This window comes from Rhinoraja longicauda, chromosome 20 (assembly GCF_053455715.1).
Source record: "Rhinoraja longicauda isolate Sanriku21f chromosome 20, sRhiLon1.1, whole genome shotgun sequence".
Taxonomy (NCBI): Eukaryota; Metazoa; Chordata; class Chondrichthyes; order Rajiformes; family Arhynchobatidae; genus Rhinoraja; species Rhinoraja longicauda.
In genome coordinates, this window is record NC_135972.1 from 11,115,772 (window position 1) to 11,139,521 (window position 23,750).

At 48.4% G+C, this 23,750-nt stretch overlaps 2 protein-coding genes across 2 annotated transcripts in view; both read left to right on the forward strand.

The window, feature by feature from the left end:
* Window positions 1-318: 318 nt before the first annotated feature.
* Window positions 319-23,750, forward strand: part of LOC144603754 (cadherin-related family member 3-like) — a 54,798-nt gene continuing 31,366 nt past the window's right edge. The window contains exons 1-3 of the mRNA XM_078417461.1: window positions 319-381; window positions 14,835-15,024; window positions 20,268-20,433. Coding sequence (XP_078273587.1) covers window positions 359-381; window positions 14,835-15,024; window positions 20,268-20,433 — 379 coding nt within the window. The 5' untranslated portion in view covers window positions 319-358. The remainder of the gene's footprint in view (window positions 382-14,834; window positions 15,025-20,267; window positions 20,434-23,750) is intronic.
* pgap4 (post-GPI attachment to proteins GalNAc transferase 4) lies at window positions 3,579-4,871 on the forward strand. The gene is given in 3 exon segments (XM_078416520.1): window positions 3,579-3,850; window positions 3,920-4,273; window positions 4,275-4,871. Coding segments are annotated over 3 exon segments (1,185 nt in total). The 5' UTR covers window positions 3,579-3,616.

Consider the following 23,750-nt stretch of genomic DNA (forward strand, 5'->3'; position numbering starts at 1 on the left):
TGCCATCCAATCCCCCATTGTACCCCCTCCCCTTCCAATCCTCCCCCTCTCTACCGCCCTCCCTGCCATTGACCCGGCCTGTTGCAACGCAGTCTCCTCCCCCCACCCATCCCCGATTGGCCCATTGCCCCAACCACACCATGCCCGATTGGCCCATTGCCCCAACCACACCATCCCCGATTGGCCCATTGCTTCTACCTCGCCATCCCATTGGCCCATTGCTTCTACCTCGCCATCCCATTGGCCTGGTCCGCTCTCTCCGCTGCTCCCAATGGCTGGCAGCTTCCGGGCTGATCGTCGTCGAGGGAGTGTCCCGGCCGACCTGCCGGCCCGCCAGTGCCCCGCCGCCCGGCCGCTCATGGGATCCACGCTCGTGTCCAGGTGGGTCGGCTGTTTGGGGAGTAGCAGGGCAGGTCTTGCCCAGGCCTGGTCCAGGTGCTCAGGGTGGGCCTGGGCCTGAATCTGATCTGGATGTCCGGGGTTGGTGCTGGTCTCCGAGATCGTTCAGAGCTGGGGACGGGTCGAGTGTCGGGAGGGGGAAATCCCGAGGGAATCCCCGTACGTTGCGGCGACTCAATACATTGGCGAAGTTCCAGAGGTTGGGGACCGTTCGCAGCGCCGGGACTGGTCTCTCCCCCACCCTCTCTCTCTCTCCTAATTCCCCCTACCCCAGCATCTACCTACCCTTTCTCTCTCTCTTCCCCAACCTGCTTCATCCCCCCCCTCCCCCCTCCCCGCGTTGCCATCACCCCTCTCCCGCTACCACCTCCCTCCTCTCCCACCAAAGGGCAGGGGGTAGACACAAAAAGCTGGAGTAACTCAGCGGGTCAGGCAGTCTCTCGGGGGAAAAAGGAATAGGTCACATTTCGGGTCGAGACCCTTCCTCAGATTTCAGTTTCCTTCCTACAGGGAGGGAAGTCAGGCGAATGTTGGATTTACAACGGGATGGGGTATTAAAGCGTGGGGAGGGGGATGAGGGGGTGAACGGCGAGTGGGATGAGACAGGGTGGGGTACTAAAGCGTGCGGACAATGAGGTATTCATTCATTATTCCCACGTGCATCGACATGCACGAAAAGCTTTGTTTGCGAGCTCCAAAATCAAAACACTTTAGTCCAACAGTGACTGCAGATGGAAAAATACCAGAGAGCGGCGTCAGAGCGCCACAGTTGCAAGGGAGGTAGATTCAAAAAGTGCAGTGTGAAAAATCGGGATTATCCCTCGTTTGTAAGAGCACCGACGATAGGCACAAAAAAAAATGCTGGAGTAGCTCATCGGGCCAGGCAGCATCTCTGGAGAGAAGGGTCGAGACCTTTCTTCAGCGTTTGGTTGGCTGTTATTGAATCAGGTAGTAAATGCTGTCAAATGGCGCATACCTACACAGTGGCGCAGCGGTGGAACAGCTGCTGCCTCACAGCACCTGTGGAGTTTGTACATTTCCCCTGTGACCACATCGGCTTCCTCGGGGTGCTCCTGTTTCCCCCTTCCGATTACCTTTCGTGGGTTAATTGGCCTCTGCAATTTGCTTCTCGTGTGCAGTGAGTGGATGCAATAGTGGGATAGCAGAACCGGTGTGATCGATGGTCGGCGTGGACTCGGTGGGCCGAATGGCCTGTTTCTGTGCTGCATATCTAAACTAAACTAATCTGAGTAGAATTAGTGTGGAGGAAAGAACTGCAGATTCTGCTTTAAATCGAAGATAGACACAAAATGCTGAAGTAATTCAGCGGGACAGTCAGCATCTCCGGAGAGAAGGAATGGGTGACGTTTCGAGTCGATTCGTCACCCATTCCTTCTCTCCAGAGATGCTGCCGGTCCCGCTGAGGTACTCCAGCATTTTGTGTGTATCTGAGTAGACTTAGGATGGATGGGGTTTTAAAGAGTACTAGACCAAGTGGACCCGTTGGGCCCCAGCCTCTCCTGCATTTGTGCAGCCACCTGTCCACCCCCACTCCCCTCTCTCCTCAACCCCCCCTCCCTTCTCCCCCCCCTTTTAAACTTTAAAATGTGAATAACGTAAAAAATATAAGACCGATTTCAATGAAACTACCTGCATTATCACTAAAGTGACAATGGTGAGTAAGGTGGGCCTAAAACTGTCGCGCAATCGTGGACCGTTTTGGCTGAAGTTCAGTCACAAACAAGATAACAAATGAGAGTTTTAGTATATAGAAGATGGGAGAAGTGGGATTGGACCGGGGTATTAAACGGGACGGGAGTATGGGGAGAAGGGGTTGGGGGATTAAAGGGTATGTGTAGGGAGTGGAGAGAGCGATTAGTCAGGATGGGGTATTCTAGTGGAATTCTCTGCCACAGAAGGCAGTGGAGGCGAATTCACTGGGTGTTTTCAAGAGAGTTAGATTTGGCTCTTAGGGCCAAAGGAATTAAGGGATATGGGGGAAAAAACGTGAACAGGATACTGATTTTAGATGATCAGCCATGATCCTATTGAATGGCGGTGCTGTTTCGAAGGGCCGACTCCTGCAAGGTCCCTATTGTTCGATGTTTCTTTTTATGTTTCTATTTAAGGAGAGGGAGGGGAGAGTTGGATTAGACAAGGTTCAATTTAGTTTATTGTCACGTGTGCAGAGGTGGAGCTGTTATTGTGTGCGGGGTAGGGTTTCTATCAAGAGTTGTAGAATCACTTGCTTCTCTCTTGCCCCACAGAGACCTCTTAAATTGGTTCCGAGGAGTAAATGCATTCTCCATGCCAATTCACCGGGACCCAGGGGTCACTCACAGACGTGTAGGGTGGAACTTGGCCACTCGTGGGAATCCCAGTTGCATCCCATCAGAGGAGCAGACGAGATACGCTTGAGACAAGAAGTCATCTCCAGTGGAACTGCCGGCGACACGGGTGCTCCTGAGTTTCCCCGGGTTCTCCCACCATCACCTCTCTCCTACCCCCCTCCGCGCTGCCTTGTGTGGCCGACCTGCTGTTAGCGAGCCCTGTTCACCCCCCGCTGATCCAGCCTCGCTGTTTTCTCCCTCGCCAGAGTTTGTCAATATCTTTGTTTCGCCTTGTGCCTTTCAGAGGGTGTTGTTTGGTGGGCGTTGGGTGCCAGGGTGCTTTTCGTGGGACAGTGTCGGGGAAGGGAAGGATCTGCGCAGAAGGAGGGGGGTTTGGGATGGAGAGAGTGAGAGTGGGGCGGAGAGAGTGAGAGTGAGTGGGGGGGGGGGAGAGAGGGTGACAAGAGAAGGATCGTGGGCTGGAGCGTGTGGGTTGGGGTGAAGGTGCGAGAAGGTGGGGAGAGGGGCAGTGTGAAGAGGGGGAGAGAGTGCGAGATTGCGGCGAGGAGTTGCGGGGGGGGGGGTGGTGTGGAGGGGAGAGAGTGAGTTAAGGGGAGGGGTAGAGTGTTGGGAGAGGGGGAGATTGAGGGGGAGGGGGGAGAGAGTGGGGATTGAGGTAAGTTGGGGGAGAGTGAGGTAGGGGTGACTGGAGAGAGGAGGGGGAATGAGGAGAGGAGATTAGTGAGGGGGAGAGGAGGGGGGAGAGAGAGGAGAGTGAACAGAGGGGGGGGGAGAGAGTGAAGAGGGGGGAGGGGGGAGAGTGAACAGAGGAGAGTGAGGAGAGGGGGAAGAGAGTGAGGAGAGGAGGGGAGGGGAGGGGAGGGGAGATGACAGGCCGGGTGCCGCTGCTCCGCCGCGCCCTGCGGCCGCCCTGGCTGCAGATGTCTCTGCTCTATGTGCTGGTGCTGGCGGTCCTGCTGCCGCTGATCGGACAGAGCAAGCGGTACTCCCTGTATTTCCGCGCCTCGGCCCACCTGGCCGGGCTGACCGAGCGGGCCCTGGCCGACAGCCTGGAGCGGGCCGAGGAAGCCGAGCGCTACTTCCGAGAGGCTGAGGGAGGGGTGGGTGGTGGAGTGGCTGGGGGAGCTGGAGGGGTGGGTGGAGGGGGTGGAGGAGAGGCTGGAGGAGAGGGTGGAGGGGAGGACGGGCAGCCCCGGCTGCACATGGCGGTGCTGATAGTGACCACGGTGCGGTCCCAGGGAGCTGAGCATCGTTACTACCTACAGGTAGCCGCGGCCTTGCACCGCCTGCTCGGGCGCTGCTCCTGGTGCCGGGGTTACCGCCTGATGGGCTGCAACGTGCACCCGCGGCCCGCCGAGCACTGGCAGGCGGAGGGGGCGGCGTCCAGGCTGGTGCCGGTGGTCAGGCGCTTCGAGGCCGGGGCCGGCGGGGAGGGGCAGCCGGAGCCGGTGCCGGAGCAGGAGCGCTTCGAGAAGGAGAAGGCGGACTACCTGTTCTGCCTGTCCCGGGGCCTGGCCATGCGGCCCCCGCTTCGTGCTGCTGCTGGAGGACGACGCCCTGCCCTCCCCCGACCTGTTCCCCGTGTTGAGGGACGTGCTGGAGCGGCGCCTGGCCTCCCGAGACCCCCTCTACGTCAAGCTCTACCACCCGGAGAGGCTGCAGGGCTTCGTGCACCCGGAGCCGGCGAGGGTGGTGGAGTGGGCCGGTGTGGGGGCGCTGGGGGGCGGCCTGCTCCTCTACCTGCACCGCCGGCTGTGGGCCTGTGGGACCCCCTGGTCGCCCCTGGCCTTCTGCTGCCTGGCCGCCCTGTGCATGCTGGCGGCCGAGGGCTATGGCCGGGTGTACCTGCTGGAGGTGCGCCGGGCCAGCCCGCAACTCTACTCCCTGGCGCCGGCCTCCCACTGCTGCACCCCGGCCATGGCCTTCACTGCCCGCGGGGCCGCCAGGGCCCTGCGTTACCTCGGCGCCCGCCGCTGCCGACCCGGCTACGCCAAGGACACGGCGCTGTACGACGCGCTGGGCGACGAGGGAGACACGGCCTATGTGGTGGAGCCCAACCTGGTCTCACACATCGGGCTCTACTCCACGCTGCGGGGAGGGTTAGGGAGGCCCAGTCTGTAGGGGGGGGGGGGGGGGGGCTCGCCCCGGGACTGTGAGATGGGGGGGTCTCACAGCCTGGCCCCTGGAGTGTGTGAGGGGGGTCTTACAGCCCGGCCCCTGGTGTGTTTGAGAGGAGAGGGGGGGGGTCTCACAGCTCGACCCATGGAGTGTGTGTGAGGGGGGGGGGGGGGGGGTTCACAGCTCGACCCCCTGACTGTGTGTGTGGCGGGGCAGGGGAGAGGGGGATTCCCTGTGCCTGACTTTGTGAGTGTGCGATGGGGCGGGATGCAGGGGTCTTTACTCCGTGTCTGACCCTGGAAGTGTGTGCTGGGGTCGAGTGAGGTTCGCGTTGTGTGTGCGTGTGGGTGGCGGATCATGGAAGAGGGGGCTTCGCTTTGTGTCTGACCCTCGGGGGGGGGGGGGTGTGATGGGGGAGAGGGAGATTTCCTCTGCCCCACTCCGGGAGTGTGTGACGGAGGGAGGGTCGTTTAGTGTAACCCTGTAACCCTGGGAATCTGTGTAGAAGGAGCGAACCTCCGCGTCTGACCCTAGACGGGAGAGAAGGTGCTTCGCCCAGTGCCTGACCTTTGAGTGATACAGATGACGTTTAAATGTTAATATAACATGAGAATTTATTTGCGAACTTGAATGTGAAACACTGTCACTGCCTTAACTTAAGCGAACACGTTGTCGTACTGTCACATGCCTTAATTTATAGGAATATTTAATCATGTATAAATACCTGCCTTTAATAAAAGCCACGCCTGAAACCTGCATCAGCTTGTTATTCTCGGCTGAGTCCCCCAGCCGATCCACAACTGATTCTCTTACACACACGCACACTTTAGAGAGAGAGAGAGAGAGGGCGCCAGAGAGTGCATGTGTGTGTCAGAGAGGTAGGTGTGTGTGAGAGACAGAGAGAGGGAGGGGGGAGGAGGGAGCGATGTGTGGGGGAGACGAACGTGTGTGTGAGGGGGAGATTGGGTGCGCGGGGATGGGGGAGGAGGGCGCACAAGAGAGAGGAGGAAGATTACACGAGAGAAAGGAGGGGTGTGTGGGGGAGAGAGAGGGCGAGTATGACTGAGGGGAGAAAGGGTGTATATGTGTGTGAGAGAGAGAGAGAGAGAGAGAGAGGGAATGGATGAGTGAGGGGTGGGTGTGAGAGAGGGTCAGGTGTGAGAAGGGCCGAATGGCCTCCTCCTGCACCTGTTGTCTATTGTGAGAGGGGTGGGTGTGAGAGAGGTGGGTGTGAGAGGGGACCGAGGGGAGGGTCGGAGAGTGTAAGAAGGAACTGCAGATGCTGTTCTCACACCCACCCCTCTCACACCCACAAAATGCTGGAGTAACTCAGCGGGACAGGCAGCATCTCTGGAGAGAAGGAATGGGTGACGTTTCGGGTCGAGACCCTTCTTGAGGGTGTGTGTGTGTGTGTATGGGGAGGGAGTTAAGGTTGAGAACTGGGGAGTGAGCAGGAGGGGGGGAGGGGCGGTGATATGTGATCGAGAGTAGGAGAGAAACGCAGATGCTGGCTTAAATCGAAGGTAGACACAAAATGCTGGAGAATGCAAAACAAAGCTCTTCACTGTACCTCAGTACATGTAACAATAACAAACCTAAACCTGAAGAAAGATCCACAACATGAGAAAAGTGTAACATGTTTTGGACGGCAGCGGGTAGAGTTGCTGCCTCACAGTGCCAGAGACCCGGGTTCGATCCCGCCTGCGGGTGCTGTCTGTGCAGAGCTTGTACGTTCTCCCCGTTTCCGCGTGAGTTTTCTCCAGGTGCTCTTGGTTTCGTCGGGTTTGTAGGTTGGTTGGCCTCTGTAAAATTGCCCCCAGTGTGTAGTGTGACTGAGGGGAGAAAGGGTGTATATGTGTGTGAGAGAGAGAGAGAGAGAGAGGGAATGGATGAGAAAGTGTGTGTGAGAGGGTCTGGTGTGAGGGACGGGTGTGAGACAGGGGTGGGTGTGAGAGAGGGGTGGGTGTGAGAGAGGGGTGGGTGAGAGACAGGGGTGGGTGTGAGAGAGGGGTGGGTGAGAGAGGGGTGGGTGTGAGAGAGGGGTGGGTGAGCGAGGGGTGGATGAGAGAGGTTGGTGTGAGAGAGGGGTGGGTGAGAGGTGGGTGGGTGTGAGAGGTGTGGGTGTGAGAGAGGGGTGGGTGAGCGAGGGGTGGATGAGAGAGGTTGGTGTGAGAGAGGGGTGGGTGAGAGGTGGGTGGGTGTGAGAGGTGTGGGTGTGAGAGAGGGGTGGGTGAGACAGGGGTGGGTGTGAGAGGGGGGTGGGTGTGAGAGAGGGGTGGGTGAGCGAGGGGTGGATGAGAGAGGTGGGTGTGAGAGAGGGGTGGGTGAGAGGTGGGTGGGTGAGAGAGGTGGGTGTGAGAGGGATGGGTGTGAGAGAGGGATGGGTGTGAGAGAGGGGTGGGTGTGAGATCTCTGGTCGCGCAGAGTCGGTGGGCGGAAGGACCTGTTTCCACGTTGTATCTCTAAACTAAACTAAACCCTGGCGAGGAAAGGAAGGTGTGAAATGTGGCTGCAGGTGTTCAGAAGAATGAACGTGTAGGACTTGACAGGATATTTTGATTCAGCTGCCATGCTGGTTTACTAAAAATGAATTCCACTGAGCTGTGGCTGTGTCTTAACTTCCAACGCTGAAACCATCTGGGTCGTAATGTCACCTCTAGGCCAGACATTATTTGGATCTGAGTAATAGCTGGCAGGTCTGGGGAATCAAATCTAACGTGTTTGCAGTCAGTGAAAACTCCACAGGAATTGCTAAAAGCTGCGCAGAATACAGAGACACGGAGACATCGGGGGACATAGAAAAGTATCGCACCCCCTCCGAATGTACAGCCCTCCACTCACTTTGCAACAATCCCGAGAAGTCTGAAGAAGGGTCCCAAACTTGAAACCCCACCCATCCCTTTTCTCCAGGGATGCTGACTGACCCGCTGAGTTGCTCCAGCACTTTGTGTCTATCTTCTCTGTAGAAAAGTTCAACACAGGAACTGTTAGGCCCATGATGTTTGGGCCAAACGATATCTACTTAAACTAATCCCTTCCGCCGGCAGGTGGGTCTCTCCATTCCCAGTGTATCTTGGTTTCTATCTAAAAGCCTCCTAAATGCCACTACTGCATTGTAGTCGCGTTGACCGCTGCGCTGGTCAAGAAGGCACAACAACGACTGTTCTACCTGAGAACACTGAAAACGTCTGGTCTACCCCAGCAGCTGCTGACGACCTTCTACCGCTGCACCATAGAGAGCATCCTAACACATGGCATCCCTGTGTGGTATCTCAGCTGCACGGAGGCAGAGAGGAAAGCTCTTCAGCGGGTAGTCCATAGAGCTCAGAAAACTATCGAAACACAGCTACCAGCCTTGGAGGGCATCTACAACACACGATGCCTCAGAAAAGCCACCAGCATTCACAAAGACTCCTCACACCCCTGCAACAGTCTGTTTGAAATTCTACCATCGGGCAGACGATACAAGGCCTTCTACGCCCGCACCTCCAGACTCAGGAACAGCTTCATCCCCAGGGCCATAGCTGCCATGAACCGGTCCTGCTGAGCCGGATGGTCACATCGCACAGTGAACCGGCACAGGACTACTTGCACTTTGTTCTGTTTTAAAACTGTTACAAATTTTGTTTCATTGGGTTGTTTAAATTTATACTGACTAGCTAATTGATTTATTGCATCGTATGGGAGGCACATTCCCAATCTCGTTGTACCCCTGTACAATGACAATAAAGATATATTGTATTGTATTGTATCTGCTGCCATCTCCACCCCGACCCTGACCCTTCCCGTGGTGCTGGTGGACGCAGATCGTTTTACCAGATTAGCACCAGGACCTGCGAGTGATGTGGGAAGGAACTGCAGATGCTGGTTTACACCGAACATAGACACAAAATGCTGGAGTAACTCAGCATCTCTGGATAGAAGGAATGGGTGACGTTTCGGGTCTGAAGAGGGGTCTCGACCTGCAGCGCCACCCATTAGAAGGATGAGGGGGGATCTTATTGAAACATATAAGATAATTAGGGGATTGGACACATTAGAGGCAGGAAACATGTTCCCAATGTTGGGGGAGTCCAGAACAAGGGGCCACAGTTTAAGAATAAGGGGTAGGCCATTTAGAACGGAGATGAGGAAAAACTTTTTCAGTCAGAGAGTGGTGAAGGTGTGGAATTCTCTGCCTCAGAAGGCAGTGGAGGCCAGTTCGTTGGATGCTTTCAAGAGAGAGCTGGATAGAGCTCTTAAGGATAGCGGAGTGAGGGGGTATGGGGAGAAGGCAGGAACGGGGTACTGATTGAGAGTGATCAGCCATGATCGCATTGAATGGCGGTGCTGGCTCGAAGGGCTGAATGGCCTACTCCTGCACCTATTGTCTATTGTCCTCTCCAGTGATGCTGCCTGTCCCGCTGAGTTACTCCAGCATTTCGTGTCTATCTTCAGTGATGTGGAAGAAAATAACTGCAGATGCTGGTACAAATCGAAGGTATTTATTTCACAAAATGCTGGAGTAACTCAGCAGGTCAGGCAGCATCTCAGGAGAAAAGGAATGGGTGACGTTTCGGGTCGAGAGCCTTCTTCAGACTGATCTGGATGTCATTTGCGTTCCCACGCCGAATGTCTCTGGAACTTAGCGCTACAGTGTAGGATCGGCTGTCCAGTGGTGCAGCGGTAGAGTTGCTGCCTCACAGCGCCAGAGAATGGTGCTGCCGATGCGGGGAGTTTGTACATTCTCCCTAATACCGCGTGGGGTTTCTCGGGGTGCTCCGGTTTCCTTTCACTTTCCAAAGACGTGCAGGTTTGTGGGTTAATTGGATTCTGGAGAGTGTAAATTGCCCCTAGCGTGTGGGATAGAACTAGTGAAAGAGTGGCCACTGGTCGGCACGAACTCGCCGGGCCGAAAGGCATGTTTCCACGCCGTATCCCTCAACTAAACTTAACTTAATAGGAAGGTATCACAAAATGCTGGAGTAACTCAGCGGGTCAGGCAGCATCTCGGGAGAGAAGGAATGGGTGACGTTTCGGGTCGAGACCCTTCTTCAGACCCTCCACTGTCTAGTCACCTCGTAACACGAGAAGCTGGTAAAATATGGCCATCATCATTGTGACTGTCACGACCCAGGTTTCTGAGAATGTGTTAAAGGGTAAAACTGATTTTAATCCTCTCCTATTTTTTTAAATTCCCATTGAAATGAAAACAGTGAGTGATACAGTTACAAGCTGCCAAATCACTCCCCTTCCGATACCGGCTTGTTCAAGAATAATATCTGTATCCCGAAATAGGCTCACCAAACATTAGCACAGCGCATAGAAACGTTGCCGTTTAAAGATCAAAGCATTGCAATCAATCTTTCAGACAAGTCCATGAACAATGCATGCAGGTCTCTGACTCCAACTGGAACTTTACCTGGCCCAGTGATTGTGAAGCCAAAACATGCAGTGGCATGTCTGTGGTCCGTTGCTGGACTAGTATCTAAACAACACTGCCCGATAACATTATTAATCGAATGAGTATATTGTGTTCATTGCATGGAAGATAAAATAGCTCGATATGTATTGTGGATGTGTAGGTGATTTTGAATAGAGGCAGATAGAGAAATAGTGTTTGACAAAGTGACAAAGTCAATTTGTAAAAATGTGTATGTGTATATTCCAGACCCGAAACGTCAGCCATTCCTTCTCTCCAGAGATGCTGCCTGACCCGCTGAGTTACTCCAGCATTTTGTGTCGACCTTCGATTTAGACCAGCATCTGCAGTTTTTTTCCTATTAACTATCTCCGCGTGTGTGTATGTGTGTGTGTATGTGTGTGTGTGTATGTGTGTGCATGTGCGTGTGTGTATATATGTGTGTGTGTATGTGTGTGTGTGTGTGTGTGTGTGTGTATGTGTGTGTGTGTGTATGTGTGTGTATGTGTGTGCATGTGTGTGTATGTGTGTGTGTGTGTGCGTGTGTGTGTATATGTATATATATGTATAACCTGTTCTAATTAAGAATCTATCTCTGCCTCATAAATATCCACTGACTTAGGCTCTGCCTTCTGTGGCAAAGATTGACCCTCCTCCTCTGAAGTGAGGAAACACATTCAGAAATCATTGTTGAATGACCTAATACAAATTAGGTATTAGTCTGAAGAAGGGTCTCAACCTGAAAAGTCACCAATTCCTGTTCTCCAGAGATGCTGTCTGACCCGTGGTTTGGGTCAGCTTTTTGTGTCTATGGTTGGTTTAAACCAGCGTCAGAAGTTCCTTCCTACACCTATTAGGAATATGTCCCTTGTTCTTGACACTCTTGGCAAAGGAAATATAGTTTGTGTTCCTACATTGTCAATTCCCCTAATCACCTTATGCATGAATTAGACGGTTCATTCATCTTTTATATTCAGATAAGTTTAAATAGAATTTGCTAATTACACTCTACGTTTAATCAAAATATTAATCCAGTGAATTTGACTGCATCCACTCCAATGCCAATCCATTTGACATTGTTCTCCTTAGAAAATCAATTGTGTCCAGCTTTGAATGCAATGGTCAAAATAGGTTTAATTAATTTTGCATTCTACACCTCACCTCCAAAACTAACATTCAAGTCGTGTTTAAAATTATGTTTTGGGTCTGACTATTAGCTTATAATGATCCACAAATCTTCATGCTCACCGTTTAATAAATATTCCATATTCCACATTTCTTTACCTAAATATTCCTTTGCTAAGTCAGAATTGGATGGACCAGACATTTATTATACAACTAGACCAAGTGGACCCGTTGGGCCCAAACCTCTCCTGCATTGGTGCAGCACTCTGTCCTCCCCCCCTCCCCTCTCTCCTCCACACCCCCCTCCCCTCTCCCTTCTCCCCCACTCCCCCCTTCCCCCCTCCCTCCCTCCTCCCCTCCTTTTAAACTTTAAAATGTGAATAACCTTAAAAATATAACACCAATTTCAATAAAACTACTTGCATTATCACTAAAGTGACAATGGTGAGTAAGGTGGGCCTAAAATTGTCGCGCTATCGTGTACCGTTTTGGCAGTTCAGTCACAAACAAGATAACAAACGAGAGTTTTAGTATATAGATATACTTGTATATAGTATATAGATAGTATATAGATTTTCTTGGCTCCCCAATATTTCATAAAACACCTATGAAGCAGATGCTTAGTACACACCATTTGTCATGGCCTTAGGTGGTATATTGCTGCTTGGACTGCTGGCATATTTGGCATACCATCTCTGAACTAAACTTAAACATACCCCCCTCTCATTATTTTGTAAACCTCAACCAGATTCACCTATGCCTTCTTATCTCTGAGGAAAATTAATTCAGCCTACCTAGTCTCTCCTCATATCTGAAATGGGAAACTAATCGAAACTACAGTAATGACACAAAATGCTGAAGTAACATAGCGGGGCAGGCAGCATCTCTGGGATGGGTGACGTTTTGGGTCGAGACTCTTCTTCAGACTGAGTGGGATGCTATCTGTCCTGCTGAGTTACTCCAGCATTTTGTGTCTATCTTCGGTGTAGACCAGCATCTGCAGTTCATTCCTGTTGCTTACTAATGTTGACATTAGTAAGTGAGCTATGTTGGTGATAGCAGAAAACAATAGTGGTAGAGCTCTTTGGTTTAGAGAGTCTGGCAGAGAGACAAAATTTAGATTAAAGACCGGTTTATTTGTTTTAGTTTATTTACTAAACCAAATCAAGGATAAAATAATCCAGTTGGTCAAATGATCCAGGTTCAATTATAGGTTCATACGTCATTCATATGTGATAGGTGCAGAATTAGGCCATTCAGCCCATCGTCTTCCCTGCCATTCAATCACAGCTGATCTATCACTCCCTCTCAACCCCATTCTCCTGCCATCTCCCCATAACCCCTGACACATTGTGAAACATACAGCAGATGGAAAATGAAGTGTACAGTTTCTAAAGATTTTTTGTTTATAATACTTTGCAGGGAGTGGCTTTATGATAACCACCTATACACTAGCAATGCAGTTATTCTATTTTATTACATGTAATCTAGAATGTTCAATATTTAAAGAGCAGGTTTAGTAACAATGGATGAATAATGTGTGATTGACGAGGTGAAGCTAACACAAAGAACTTGAGAAGTGGCCAGAGTCATTGGGAACTGACTCCCTGATGACGTGATGTGTTTCACGAGGCTTGCCTGTTAGTTAATCCAGACCAAGTAAACTGGCCAAGTAGCCATCACAGCTCACAGACAACTGGGCTTACTTAAGTTAGGAGCTTCAGACCGACTTTCTCCAACACAGACACAAGGCAGACGAGGTCGAGAGATCTGAGGACATTAACAATGGTCACAGTTGCGGATTCCCTTAAATTATTCCTCATTGTTAACTGCTACACGGGAGATATACCAGGTATGTTCCTTAATGAGCTCCACCACTGCTTATTTTAACTGCCTAAGTATCTTGCCCAAAACAGTTCAGTTTTCTTTCTAATTCATTACCAAATGTTAAATATATTATCAAATTGGAATCATATTCAATAATATTATATCTCTCGTCAGACAATTACTATGCTTTGCTTTCAAAACGTTTTTAAAACTATCTTTGATTTAGAGACACTTGTACAAAGTTAGAAGATTATTGATAAGTTAAAAAGGCATGAATATAAATATAATTTAAAGATGTAAATACTGTTGACTGCTTCATGCATTAATTATTACTAATTGGGGTGCACTCACACTTAAACAGTTATATCATGCTATTAATTTCACTAAATGTAATGATAGGATAGTATGTAAAACCATTAAGTGCTGACTACACTCCCGGACAACTGAACAAGACTGTACCTCATTGAAGGTATTTATTCAAAAAATGCTGGAGTAACTCAGCAGGTCAGGCAGCATCTCAGGAGAGAAGGAATGGGTGACGTTTCGGGTCGAGACCCTTCTTCAGACTCGAAACGTCACCCATTCCTTCTCTCCTGAGATGCTGCCTGACCTGCTGAGTTACTCCAGCATTTTGTGAATAAATACCTTCGATTTGTACCAGCATCTGCAGTTAATTTCTTACAAGACTGTACCTCATATTTCGCTTGGGCAGCTCACAATCCACTGGTGCGAATCTTGATTTCTTTAACTTCAAGTAACCCTTGCAACCCTCTCACTCTGTCCCTCCCCCATCCAAGTCATTGTACTAGCTTCAAAGTCGTCTTGTTGAGTCTCATTGTATGTAACTCATTTTCACCTAGGCCGCAGCTAACAATGGCCTGTCTCCGTTATCATCGTTACTTATTTGCATATCATGAGAGAGAGGGACCCATCCCCACCCATCCACCCCCTCACGATCGCACACCCTCTCTAACACATCTCCCTCACCCCCCCCCTCCCCCCCCCCCCCTCTCTCCTACAGTAGACACAAAATGCTGGAGCAACTCAGCAGGACAGGCAGCATCTCTGGAGAGAAGGAATGGGTGACGTTTCGGGTCGAGACCCTTCTTCAGACCCGAAACGTCACCCATTCCTTCAATCCAGAGATGCTGAGTTACTCCAGCATTTTGTGTCTACCTTCTTTCATTCACATGTTCTATATCTCTCTGTATCACCATCTATATCTCTCGTTTCCCTTTCCCCTGATTCTCAATCTGATGAAGGGTCTCAACTTGAAATGTCACCTATTCCTTTCCTATTCGGTTTCCTCTGGGTGCTTCGGCCTCCTCCCACAGCCCAGAAACGTTCAAGTTTTGTAGGTTAGTTGGCCGCTGTAAATTGCCCCTAGTGTGTAGAGAGGAACTGCAGGTGCTGGTTTAAACCGAAGATAGACACAAAAAGCTGGAGTAACTCAACGGCTCAGGCAGCATCTCTGGAGAAAAAGGATGGGTGAAGTTTCGGATTGGAACCCTTCTTCAGACTAAATTACAAATAATTTAGATTTATTTTAGTGGTACTTGGCCCATCTATCAAAATAACGTGACATATTTTTCTGTTTTTCTGTGAGGTGTCAGTGGGTTTATCAAAATACTACATCTACCGGCGACTGTAAAAATAAAAGAAGATACTCCGGCAGGAGCTACTATCTTTAACTTTTCTGTGAACTCAACAATTGATGGGGTAGGACTGACTGCTAAAATAGCCAATAGCAATCCAGTCAACAACTTCTTTGCTGTTTCCGTGGTGATTGGTTTGCGCTTGGCGGTAAGAACATTTTTTTTAAAAAGCACCTTCACAAAAGTAAATAGCACATATTAAGTTTAGGGACACTTCACAGAAACAGGCCCTTTGGCCCACCGAGTCCGTGCCAACCAGCGATCCCTGCACACTAATGCCATCCCACACACACACTGGGGACAATTTACAATTTTACCGAAGCCAATTAACCTACAAACCTGTACGCCTTTGGAGTGTGAGGGGAAACCGGAGCACCCGGAGAAAACCCACGCAGGTCACGGGGAGAACGTACAAACTCCGTACAGACAGCACCCATAGTCAGGATCGAATCCGGGTCTCAGGCGCTGCAAGGCAGCAACTCTACCGCTGCGTCACCGTGTGTCACCCATGTGTGTTGATAGTGAGGTGTAAAATGGTTAAAAAAAAACTTTATCTTCCATCCCTGAAACTGTAGTGCTTCCCAAAATAAAATGGCTAGCTAGTTCTTTGGCCATTGTTTGTTACTATGGAGAGAGAGAAGTGAGTACAATTTGTCCAGTGCTCAGGCATTGAGAAAGAGCAACTCTCTGCAATCAGACAGTGGGCAAAACGCCAGCAAATGGTGTTTAATCGTGACAAGTGCTCCGTTATATATGAGGGTGATTTTACACTGTTTACCTGCGTTTGACATTAAACAGAACCGAGAGCAAAACGATTTGGAAGGAACTCAATCCCTCTCCCTGACAACTATCACATCGTGATCTTCACCATTCACAACACTGGTGCGGTGTTCGCTCCAAAGGTGACTTTCAGCCCACATATTCATGCTGTACTAAGAAACCCTACTCCACCTGCTTAACATTGACTGCCTCTCCTCAGCTCATCTGCTGTTGACATCCTATCAATGGTACAATGGTACTTTATGTACAGAGGTGCAGTGAAATTCATTTTTGTGTACGGTTCAGTACAAGTATCACTCTAAATCAACAGCTTTCTTACCTTGAGACTTAGACAATAGACAATAGGTGCAGGAGGAGGCCATTCGGCCCTTCGAGCCAGCACCGCCATTCAATGTGATCATGGCTGAGCATTCTCAATCAGTACCCCGTTCCTGCCTTCTCCCCATACCCCCGGACTCCGCTATCCTTAAGAGCTCTATCTAGCTCTCTCTTGAATGCATTCAGAGAATTGGCCTCCACTGCCTTCTGAGGCAGAGAATTCCACAGATTCACAACTCTCTGACTGAAATCGTTTTTCCTCATCTCCGTTCTAAATGGCCTACCCCTTATTCATAAACTGTGGCCCCTGGTTCTGGACTCCCCCCAACATTGGGAACATATTTCCTGCCTCTAACATGTCCAACCACTTAATAATCTTATACGTTTCGATAAGATCTCCTCTCATCCTTCTAAATTCCAGTGTATACAAGCCTAGTCACTCCAGTCTTTCAACATATGACAGTCCCGCCATTCCGGGAATTAACCTAGTAAACCTACGCTGCATGCACTTGACGATCCTTATGCACTCATCCTCATTTTACCTTCTATAAACCTGAGATTATTCAAGTTACTGCTGCCCATGTCCCAGCTTGTATCCAGTCAGATTCACCACTTACTAGTTACCTAGTAGTTACCATTAGTTTACTTTAGACTTTTGAGACACAGTGCGGAAACAGGCCCTTCGGCCCACCGAGTCCGTGCCGACCAGCAATCTCCGCACACAAACACTATCCTACACACTCGTAAGGTCATAAGTGATAGGAGCAGAATTAGGCCATTCAAGCCCATCAAATCTACCTCGCCGTTCAATCACGGCTGATCTCCCTCTCCCTCCTAACCCCATTCTCCTGTCTTCTCCCTGTAACCCTTGACACTCGTACTAATCAAGAATCTATCTATCTCTGTCTTAGAAATATCTATTAACTTGGCCTCCACAGCCTTCTAGGAATAGGTGACATTTCGGGTCGAAACTCTTCTTCAAACTGAGAGTCGGGTAGAGGGAAACTAGAGGTATGAAAAGTTTGAAAACTTTTCACATGAAAAGTATGATTTGTTCTGAACCCTTTCATACCTCTAGTTTCTCTCTCCCCTGACTCTCAGTCTGAAGAAGGGCTTCGACCTGAAACATCACCTATTCCTTTTTCTCCAGAGATTCTGCCTGACCCATTGAGTTATTCCAACTTTTTGTATCTATCTTCCCTGTAAACTATAACTGTGACCGAGGTTCTGGTCATTTGCCATCCCAGCTTTCTCTGTCGCTCAGGGCCACATTGTGTTTTGCAAAAGGTCTGCTGACTCCTTTGGAATGTTTTGCCACATTAAAAGCTCAATGTAAATGCAAATTGACATTATTATGAATAATTCAGTAAGATTTCAGTGCCAAAATTGAGAAGCCACTGACAAATAAGTTTTTTTATTTGGTTGTATTAAGAAAAATCATTATAAAGCTTTAATATTTAAAACATTGGTCTGGATTTTTCAGATAAATATCAGAAGTTCTGCAGTTTGCTGCCAGTATTTCCATGTCCGTAAGAGATAGGAGCAGAATTAACCCATTCGGCCCATCGAGTCTGCTCCGCCTTTTAATCATGGCTGATCTATTTTTCCCTCTCAACCCCATTCTCCTGCCTTCTTCCCATAACCTTTGACACCCTTACTAAACAAGAACGTGTCAATCTCCACCTTAAAATTAGCCATTGACTTGACCCCCACTGCTGTCTGTGGCAATGAATTCCACAGATTCACCACCCTCTGACGAAAGAAATTCCTCCTCATCTCCATTCTAAATGTACGTCCTTTTCTTCTGAGGCTGTGTTCTCTGGTCCCAGACTCTCCCACTACTGGAAATATCCTCTCCACACCCACTCTATCCAGGCCTTTCATTATTTGGTATGTTTCAATGAGATCCTCCCCTGATCCTTCTATGAACTCCAGCGAGTCGAGGCCCATAGCTTTCAAACACTCCTCAAATGTTAATCCAATCTTCCCCAGCATCATTCTCATTTCCTCACAATTAACAGGAAATCCCACTGGGAAATTATCTCACCAAACCTTTGTTCATAAACCAAACTGAGAGTCGGGAAGAGGGAAACTAGAGATATGAAAAGTTTCAAAACTTTTCACATGAAAAGTATGATTTATATATATACATAGGAGCAGAATTAGGCCATTCGGCCCACTATTTCAATAGGAATGGGAAGTGTAGGGGAAAGGAAAGTTTGAAGTAATTTGCCTTTCCATAAATTAATTGATAAATATTGAATAGCTTTTGTGATTCTAACGTTGAACTATTTTCAAAATGTTTCAAAATAATAAGCTTAATTCTTATTATTTATTATAATATTTTTATATTACTCTAAAAAACAAATTAAATATTACCAAATCTGCTGTCAAAATCATTAAACAGCTTGAATATATGTGAATGCTATTATAACTAATATTATCTTATATTAAATTATTAAAATGGATGGTATTGGTTTTATAATAAACCAAAACTAATATTTTTTATAATTTAATGTTAGATCTTACAGGCATTCACAAACATTCAAGCTGCTAAACAGAGGCACAAAAGGTAATGGAATCTTGAGCAAAACACAAAGTGCTGGAGGAACTCAGCGGGTCAGGCAGCATCTGTGGAGGTAATGGACAGGTGACATTCCAGGTCAACACCCTTTTTCCTCAAAGGGACCCTCAAAAAGCATGCCAACACTTAGGAGAGGGAAGAAATTTGGTTGGTCTTCAATGACTCTTACAAACTTCGACACATGCACCATTGAAAGCATACTGTCGGGTTGCTTCACAGCTTGGTTTGGGAAAAGCTGCAAGACTTTTGGGAAAAGCCCAAGACCGCAAGAAATTGCAGAGAATTGAGGATGTGGCCCAGTCCATCACACCAATCAGATTCCCCACTATTAACTCCATCTACACTTCACGTTGCCTCAGGAAAGCAGCCAACATAATCAAGACCTTATCCACCCCAGTCAATTCTTCTTCTCCCTGCTCCCATCGGGCGGAAAGTACAGGAGCTTGAAAGCATGCACCACCAGGCTCAAGAACAGCTTCAGTATAAGAAAATAACTGCAGATGCTGGTACAAATCGATTTATTCACAAAATGCTGGAGTAACTCAGCAGGTCAGGCAGCATCTCGGGAGAGAAGGAATGGGTGACGTTTCGGGTCGAGACCCTTCTTCAGACTGATGTCGGGGGTGGGACAAAGGAAGGATATAGGTGGAGACAGGAAGATAGAGGGAGATCTGGGAAGGAGGAGGGGAAGGGAGGGACAGAGGAGCTATCTGAAGTTGGAGAAGTCGACGTTCATACCACCGGGCCGCAAACTGCCCAGGCGAAATATGAGGTGCTGCTCCTCCAATTTCCGGCGGGCCTCACTATGGCACTGGAGGAGGCCCATGACAGAGAGGTCAGACTGGGAATGGGAGGGGGAGTTGAAGTGCTGGGCCACCGGGAGATCAGTGGCGTTAATGCGGACCGAGCGCAGGTCAAGAACAGCTTCATCCCCTCTGATGTCAGATTTCTGAATGGTCCTTCCAAAATCCAGGGTACAGTCCCGATTCTCCAACCTACCGCATAGCAGACATTGGAATTTTCTCTGGAACTCTTACGCTACAATGCTGAGAAACTATATTTTGCACTCTGTATCTTTCTCTTCGCCCTACCTTTTGTACTTCTGTTTGGCTTGATCATGTTCATGTATAGTATTATCTGATTTGATTGGAAAGCATGCAAACAAAAGCCTGGCACTGCACCTCAGTACACGTGACAATAATAAACCTAATCCTACATGAAAATGGTGAAGTCAGACTGAAGAAGGGTCTTGACCCAAAATGTCACCTATTCATGTTCTCCAGAGATGCTGTTTGACTTGTTGAGTTACTCCAGCACTATGTATTAACCAGCAGTTTTTTGTTTTACATATTTCTTTAGTCAGAGGGTTTTGAATCTGTGGAATCTATTGCCACAGACGGCTGTGGAGGTCAAGTTAATGGATATTTTTAAGGTGGAGATTGAGAGATTCTTGATTTGTAAGGTTGTCAGGGGTTACGGGGAGAAGGCAGGAGAATGGGGTTGAGAGGGAAAGATAGATCAGCCATGATTGAATGGTGGAGTAGACTTAATGTCCTAATTCTGCACCTAGAACTTATGAACATGGAAAATGGCTTTGAAATAATAGATGAACTACATTCATAGGGTAAACTCTGTCAAAGTTTATTTAATGCAACTCACTCTGAATGAGTTACACGTGATGGGAAAAAACAGCTTGCCTCTTTTTGCAGGTGACAGTCGTTCAAGACCCTGGACTGGACTATGAAACTCAATCAAATTACGTCTTATTGATCTACATCGAAGATGACAGGGGCAACACAGACTTTCAAACACTTACAGTTTTACTGGTTGATGTCAACGAGCCCCCAAGATTCCTGGATAATCTGGCAAATGGAGGTAGGTTGAACAAAGTGCGTATTTTGTCAAAGAGCGTGTCCCGAGTTCACAGGTGGCATCAAACAGACAGGTAGTTTTACCCGTTTTAACAAGCACATTTTTAGATCGGAGGGAATATTTTGAGTTGAAAAAAAGAACAGGTTGCATTTATATAGCACCTTAAACTAACCCCAGGACATCCCAAAGTGTTTCTGAGCTGAAGACGTTATGCCAGTGCTGTAATGTTGGAAAATGTGGTGGCCAATTTGCATGTGACCAACTCCGCATACCAGCGATGAGCTGGTCATCAGTTTTGGTGCTGTTGACTGAGTGATAAATATTGACCAGGAGGGCTTCCGCTGCCATTTTGGATAGCTGACTAGTGTAGGGTAAAATCCAGGCTCAAGCTGATGGACGAAGAAGGAGGAAATGAGCATCTTTCGGGTCAAACGAGTAGTTTTGGGTCATAGGAATATCGAACAAGCCGGATGGCACGGTGGCGCAGCGGTAGAGTTGCTGCCTTACAGCGCCAGAGACTTGCGTTCGATCCTGACTACGGGTGCTGTCTGTATAGAGTTTGTACGTCTTCCCCGTGACCTGCGAGCGTTTTTTCCGGGTGTTCTGGTTTCCTCCCACAAGAGGGTGTGATCTTATAGAGCTGTGTATAAGATCATAAGAGGAATAGATAGGAATAGATAATGCACAGTGCCTTTTACCCAGAGTAGGGGAGTCAAGAATCAGAGGGCATGAGTTTAAGGTGAGGGGGGGTGAACTATTTAATAGGAACCTGAGGGGCAACTTCTTTACACCAAAGGTGGTAGGTGTATGGAACGAGCTGCCTGAGGAGGTAGTTGAGGCAGGTACTATCACAGCTTTTAATAATCATTTGAAAGGGTACATGGATATCATAGGTTTAGAGGGATATGGACTAAATGTAGGCAGGTGGGACTAGTGTAGATCGAGGATGTAGGTCGGCATGATCAAGTTGGGCTGAAGAGTCTGTTTTCGCCCTGAATCACTCTATAATAGGCAGTGGACAAATGCACTAATTCCTTTCACAGGGATTCTGATTGGAGTTTGCCTGATAGACTGAACGTGTTTTTACATGCTGAGGGTTTTATATCACCAAATGAAACGTTGATGAAAGAAATAACTTCTAGACTTGTATTGTTTCTCAGTGAATGGGCCGTGGATTACTTGTCAGACATGGCATTAATGGCTACATGGCTTTGGTATCCAGAAGTTGTTCTGGACTCATACTGTGAAGCAAAAGTTCTTGCTGCCTAAGGAATCTCACTTTGTAATCTTTAGATTTACGTTACTGTTTAAGTTCAAGTTTTTTTCTTTCAATTGATGTTTTAACTACTATCACAGCCATTACTATTCCAAAATCATGAGAGGAATAGATCGGATAGACGTACAGTGTCTCTTGCCCAGAGTAGGGGAATCGAGAACTGGAGGACATAGAATTAAGGTGAGGTGGGAAAGATTAAAGAGGAAACTGATGGGTAACTTTTTTACACAAAGGGTGGTGGGTGTATGGAACAAGCTGCCAGAGGAGGTGGTGAGGCAGGTACTATCGCTACATTTAATGTATATGGCAATAATCACAGGGATCTATATGCAAAAAAATGTATTTGACTGTACCTTTGGGACACGTGACAATAAAAGAACAAAAGAAGAAGAAGGGTCTTGGCCCGAAACGTCACCCATTCCTTCTCTCCAGAGATGCTGCCTGTTCCGCTGAGTTACTCCAGCGTTTTGTGTCTATCTTCGGCGTAAAACCAGCATCTGCAGTTCCTTCCTACACAAAGACCAATTGAACCTTGCCTTACCCCTTTATGCTGGCCCTCTCCCCTCTATGCTCCTCGTCCTGAATCAGGGTTCCGCCCCGTAAGGCCCTCTATCCGTGTGCTTCCCCCGAGATACCGCCTGACCCGCTGAATTCCTCCAGCAGTCTGTTTTTTGTGTCAAATCCTGCAGCTTCTGCATCTTCTGAAAAATCATGGTTGTTTTTATCTGCTGTGTGCAATCAGTCGGTGAAAACCACCCTGCAAGGAATCTGGCTTCACATTGAAGAATTTAGTTATGTACGTGTTTTGTTGGAGTTCCAACATAAATTCAATGGAACAGTTCATGCAGAGGCCAATGTTTGTTTGTGCCACACCTTATTTCCAAGGTATCTCACTCCCCCCCCCCCCCCCCCCCCCCCCCCCCCCCCCCCCCCCCCCCCCCCCCCCCCCCCCCGTTCTAAACTGGTTTCCTTGGCTGGCTTTTCAATTGTGCAGGCAATTTTGGTATGAACAATCCAGCGGCCTTAAAAGGTTGCTTGACTTCCCAAGACAGATACTGGGGAGAGTACATGCACTTGGGAAAGTGGAAGACCTGAACTTTACGAGAATGATTCCAGGAATGAGTGGGTTAACATATGATGAGCATTTGACGGCACTGGGCCTGTATTCGCTGGAGTTCAGAAGGATGAGGGGGGACCTCATTAAAACTTACCGAATAATGAAAGGCTTAGATGGAGTGGATGTGGAAAGGATGTTTCCACTGGTGGGAGAGTCTAAGACCAGTCATAGCCTCAGAAGTAAATGGCGACCAAGTCAGTGATATTTTTAAGGCATAGATAGACAAGTTCTTGATTAGAACAGGTGTCAAGGGTTATGGGGAGAAGGCAGGAAAATGGGATTAGGGTGAATTGCGGGTTGGTAAGCCGGTGTGATTTGTTTAGTTTAGGTCATTATTGCCACATGTACTAAGATACAGTGAAAAGCTTTTTTGCGTACTATCCAGTCAAAGAAAAGACGATACACAATTAAGCCATCCACAGTATATGGATAAATAATAAAGGGTATAACATTTCAAAGGTTCAAAGGTATTTTATTGTCACGTGTACCATTTAAGGTACAGTGAAACTCGATTTACCATAGTCATACCAGAAAAAAGCAAGAAGGCACACAGCTACATAAAAGTTAACATAAACATCCTCCACAGCGGATTCCCCACAGTGATGGAAGGCGATAAAGTCCAACTTCTTCACTCTTTAGTGCAAAATCTCAAATGAAGTCTGATTAAAGATAGGTGAACGGTTTCTAATGAGGGAGATGGGAGGTCAGGACCACACTCTAGAAGATGAGAACCTGTTTCTGTTGCCTGATAACAGCTGGGAAGAAACTGCCCCTGCCCCTGAATCTGGAGGTGTGCATTGTCAAACTTCTGTACCTCTTGCCTGATGGGAGAGGGGAGAAGAGGGAGTGCAACGATGCAACAGACACTGACATCCAAGCAACAAGCTATTATCTGCCCTCTTGCAACATTGCAGCCACCCTGCCAAA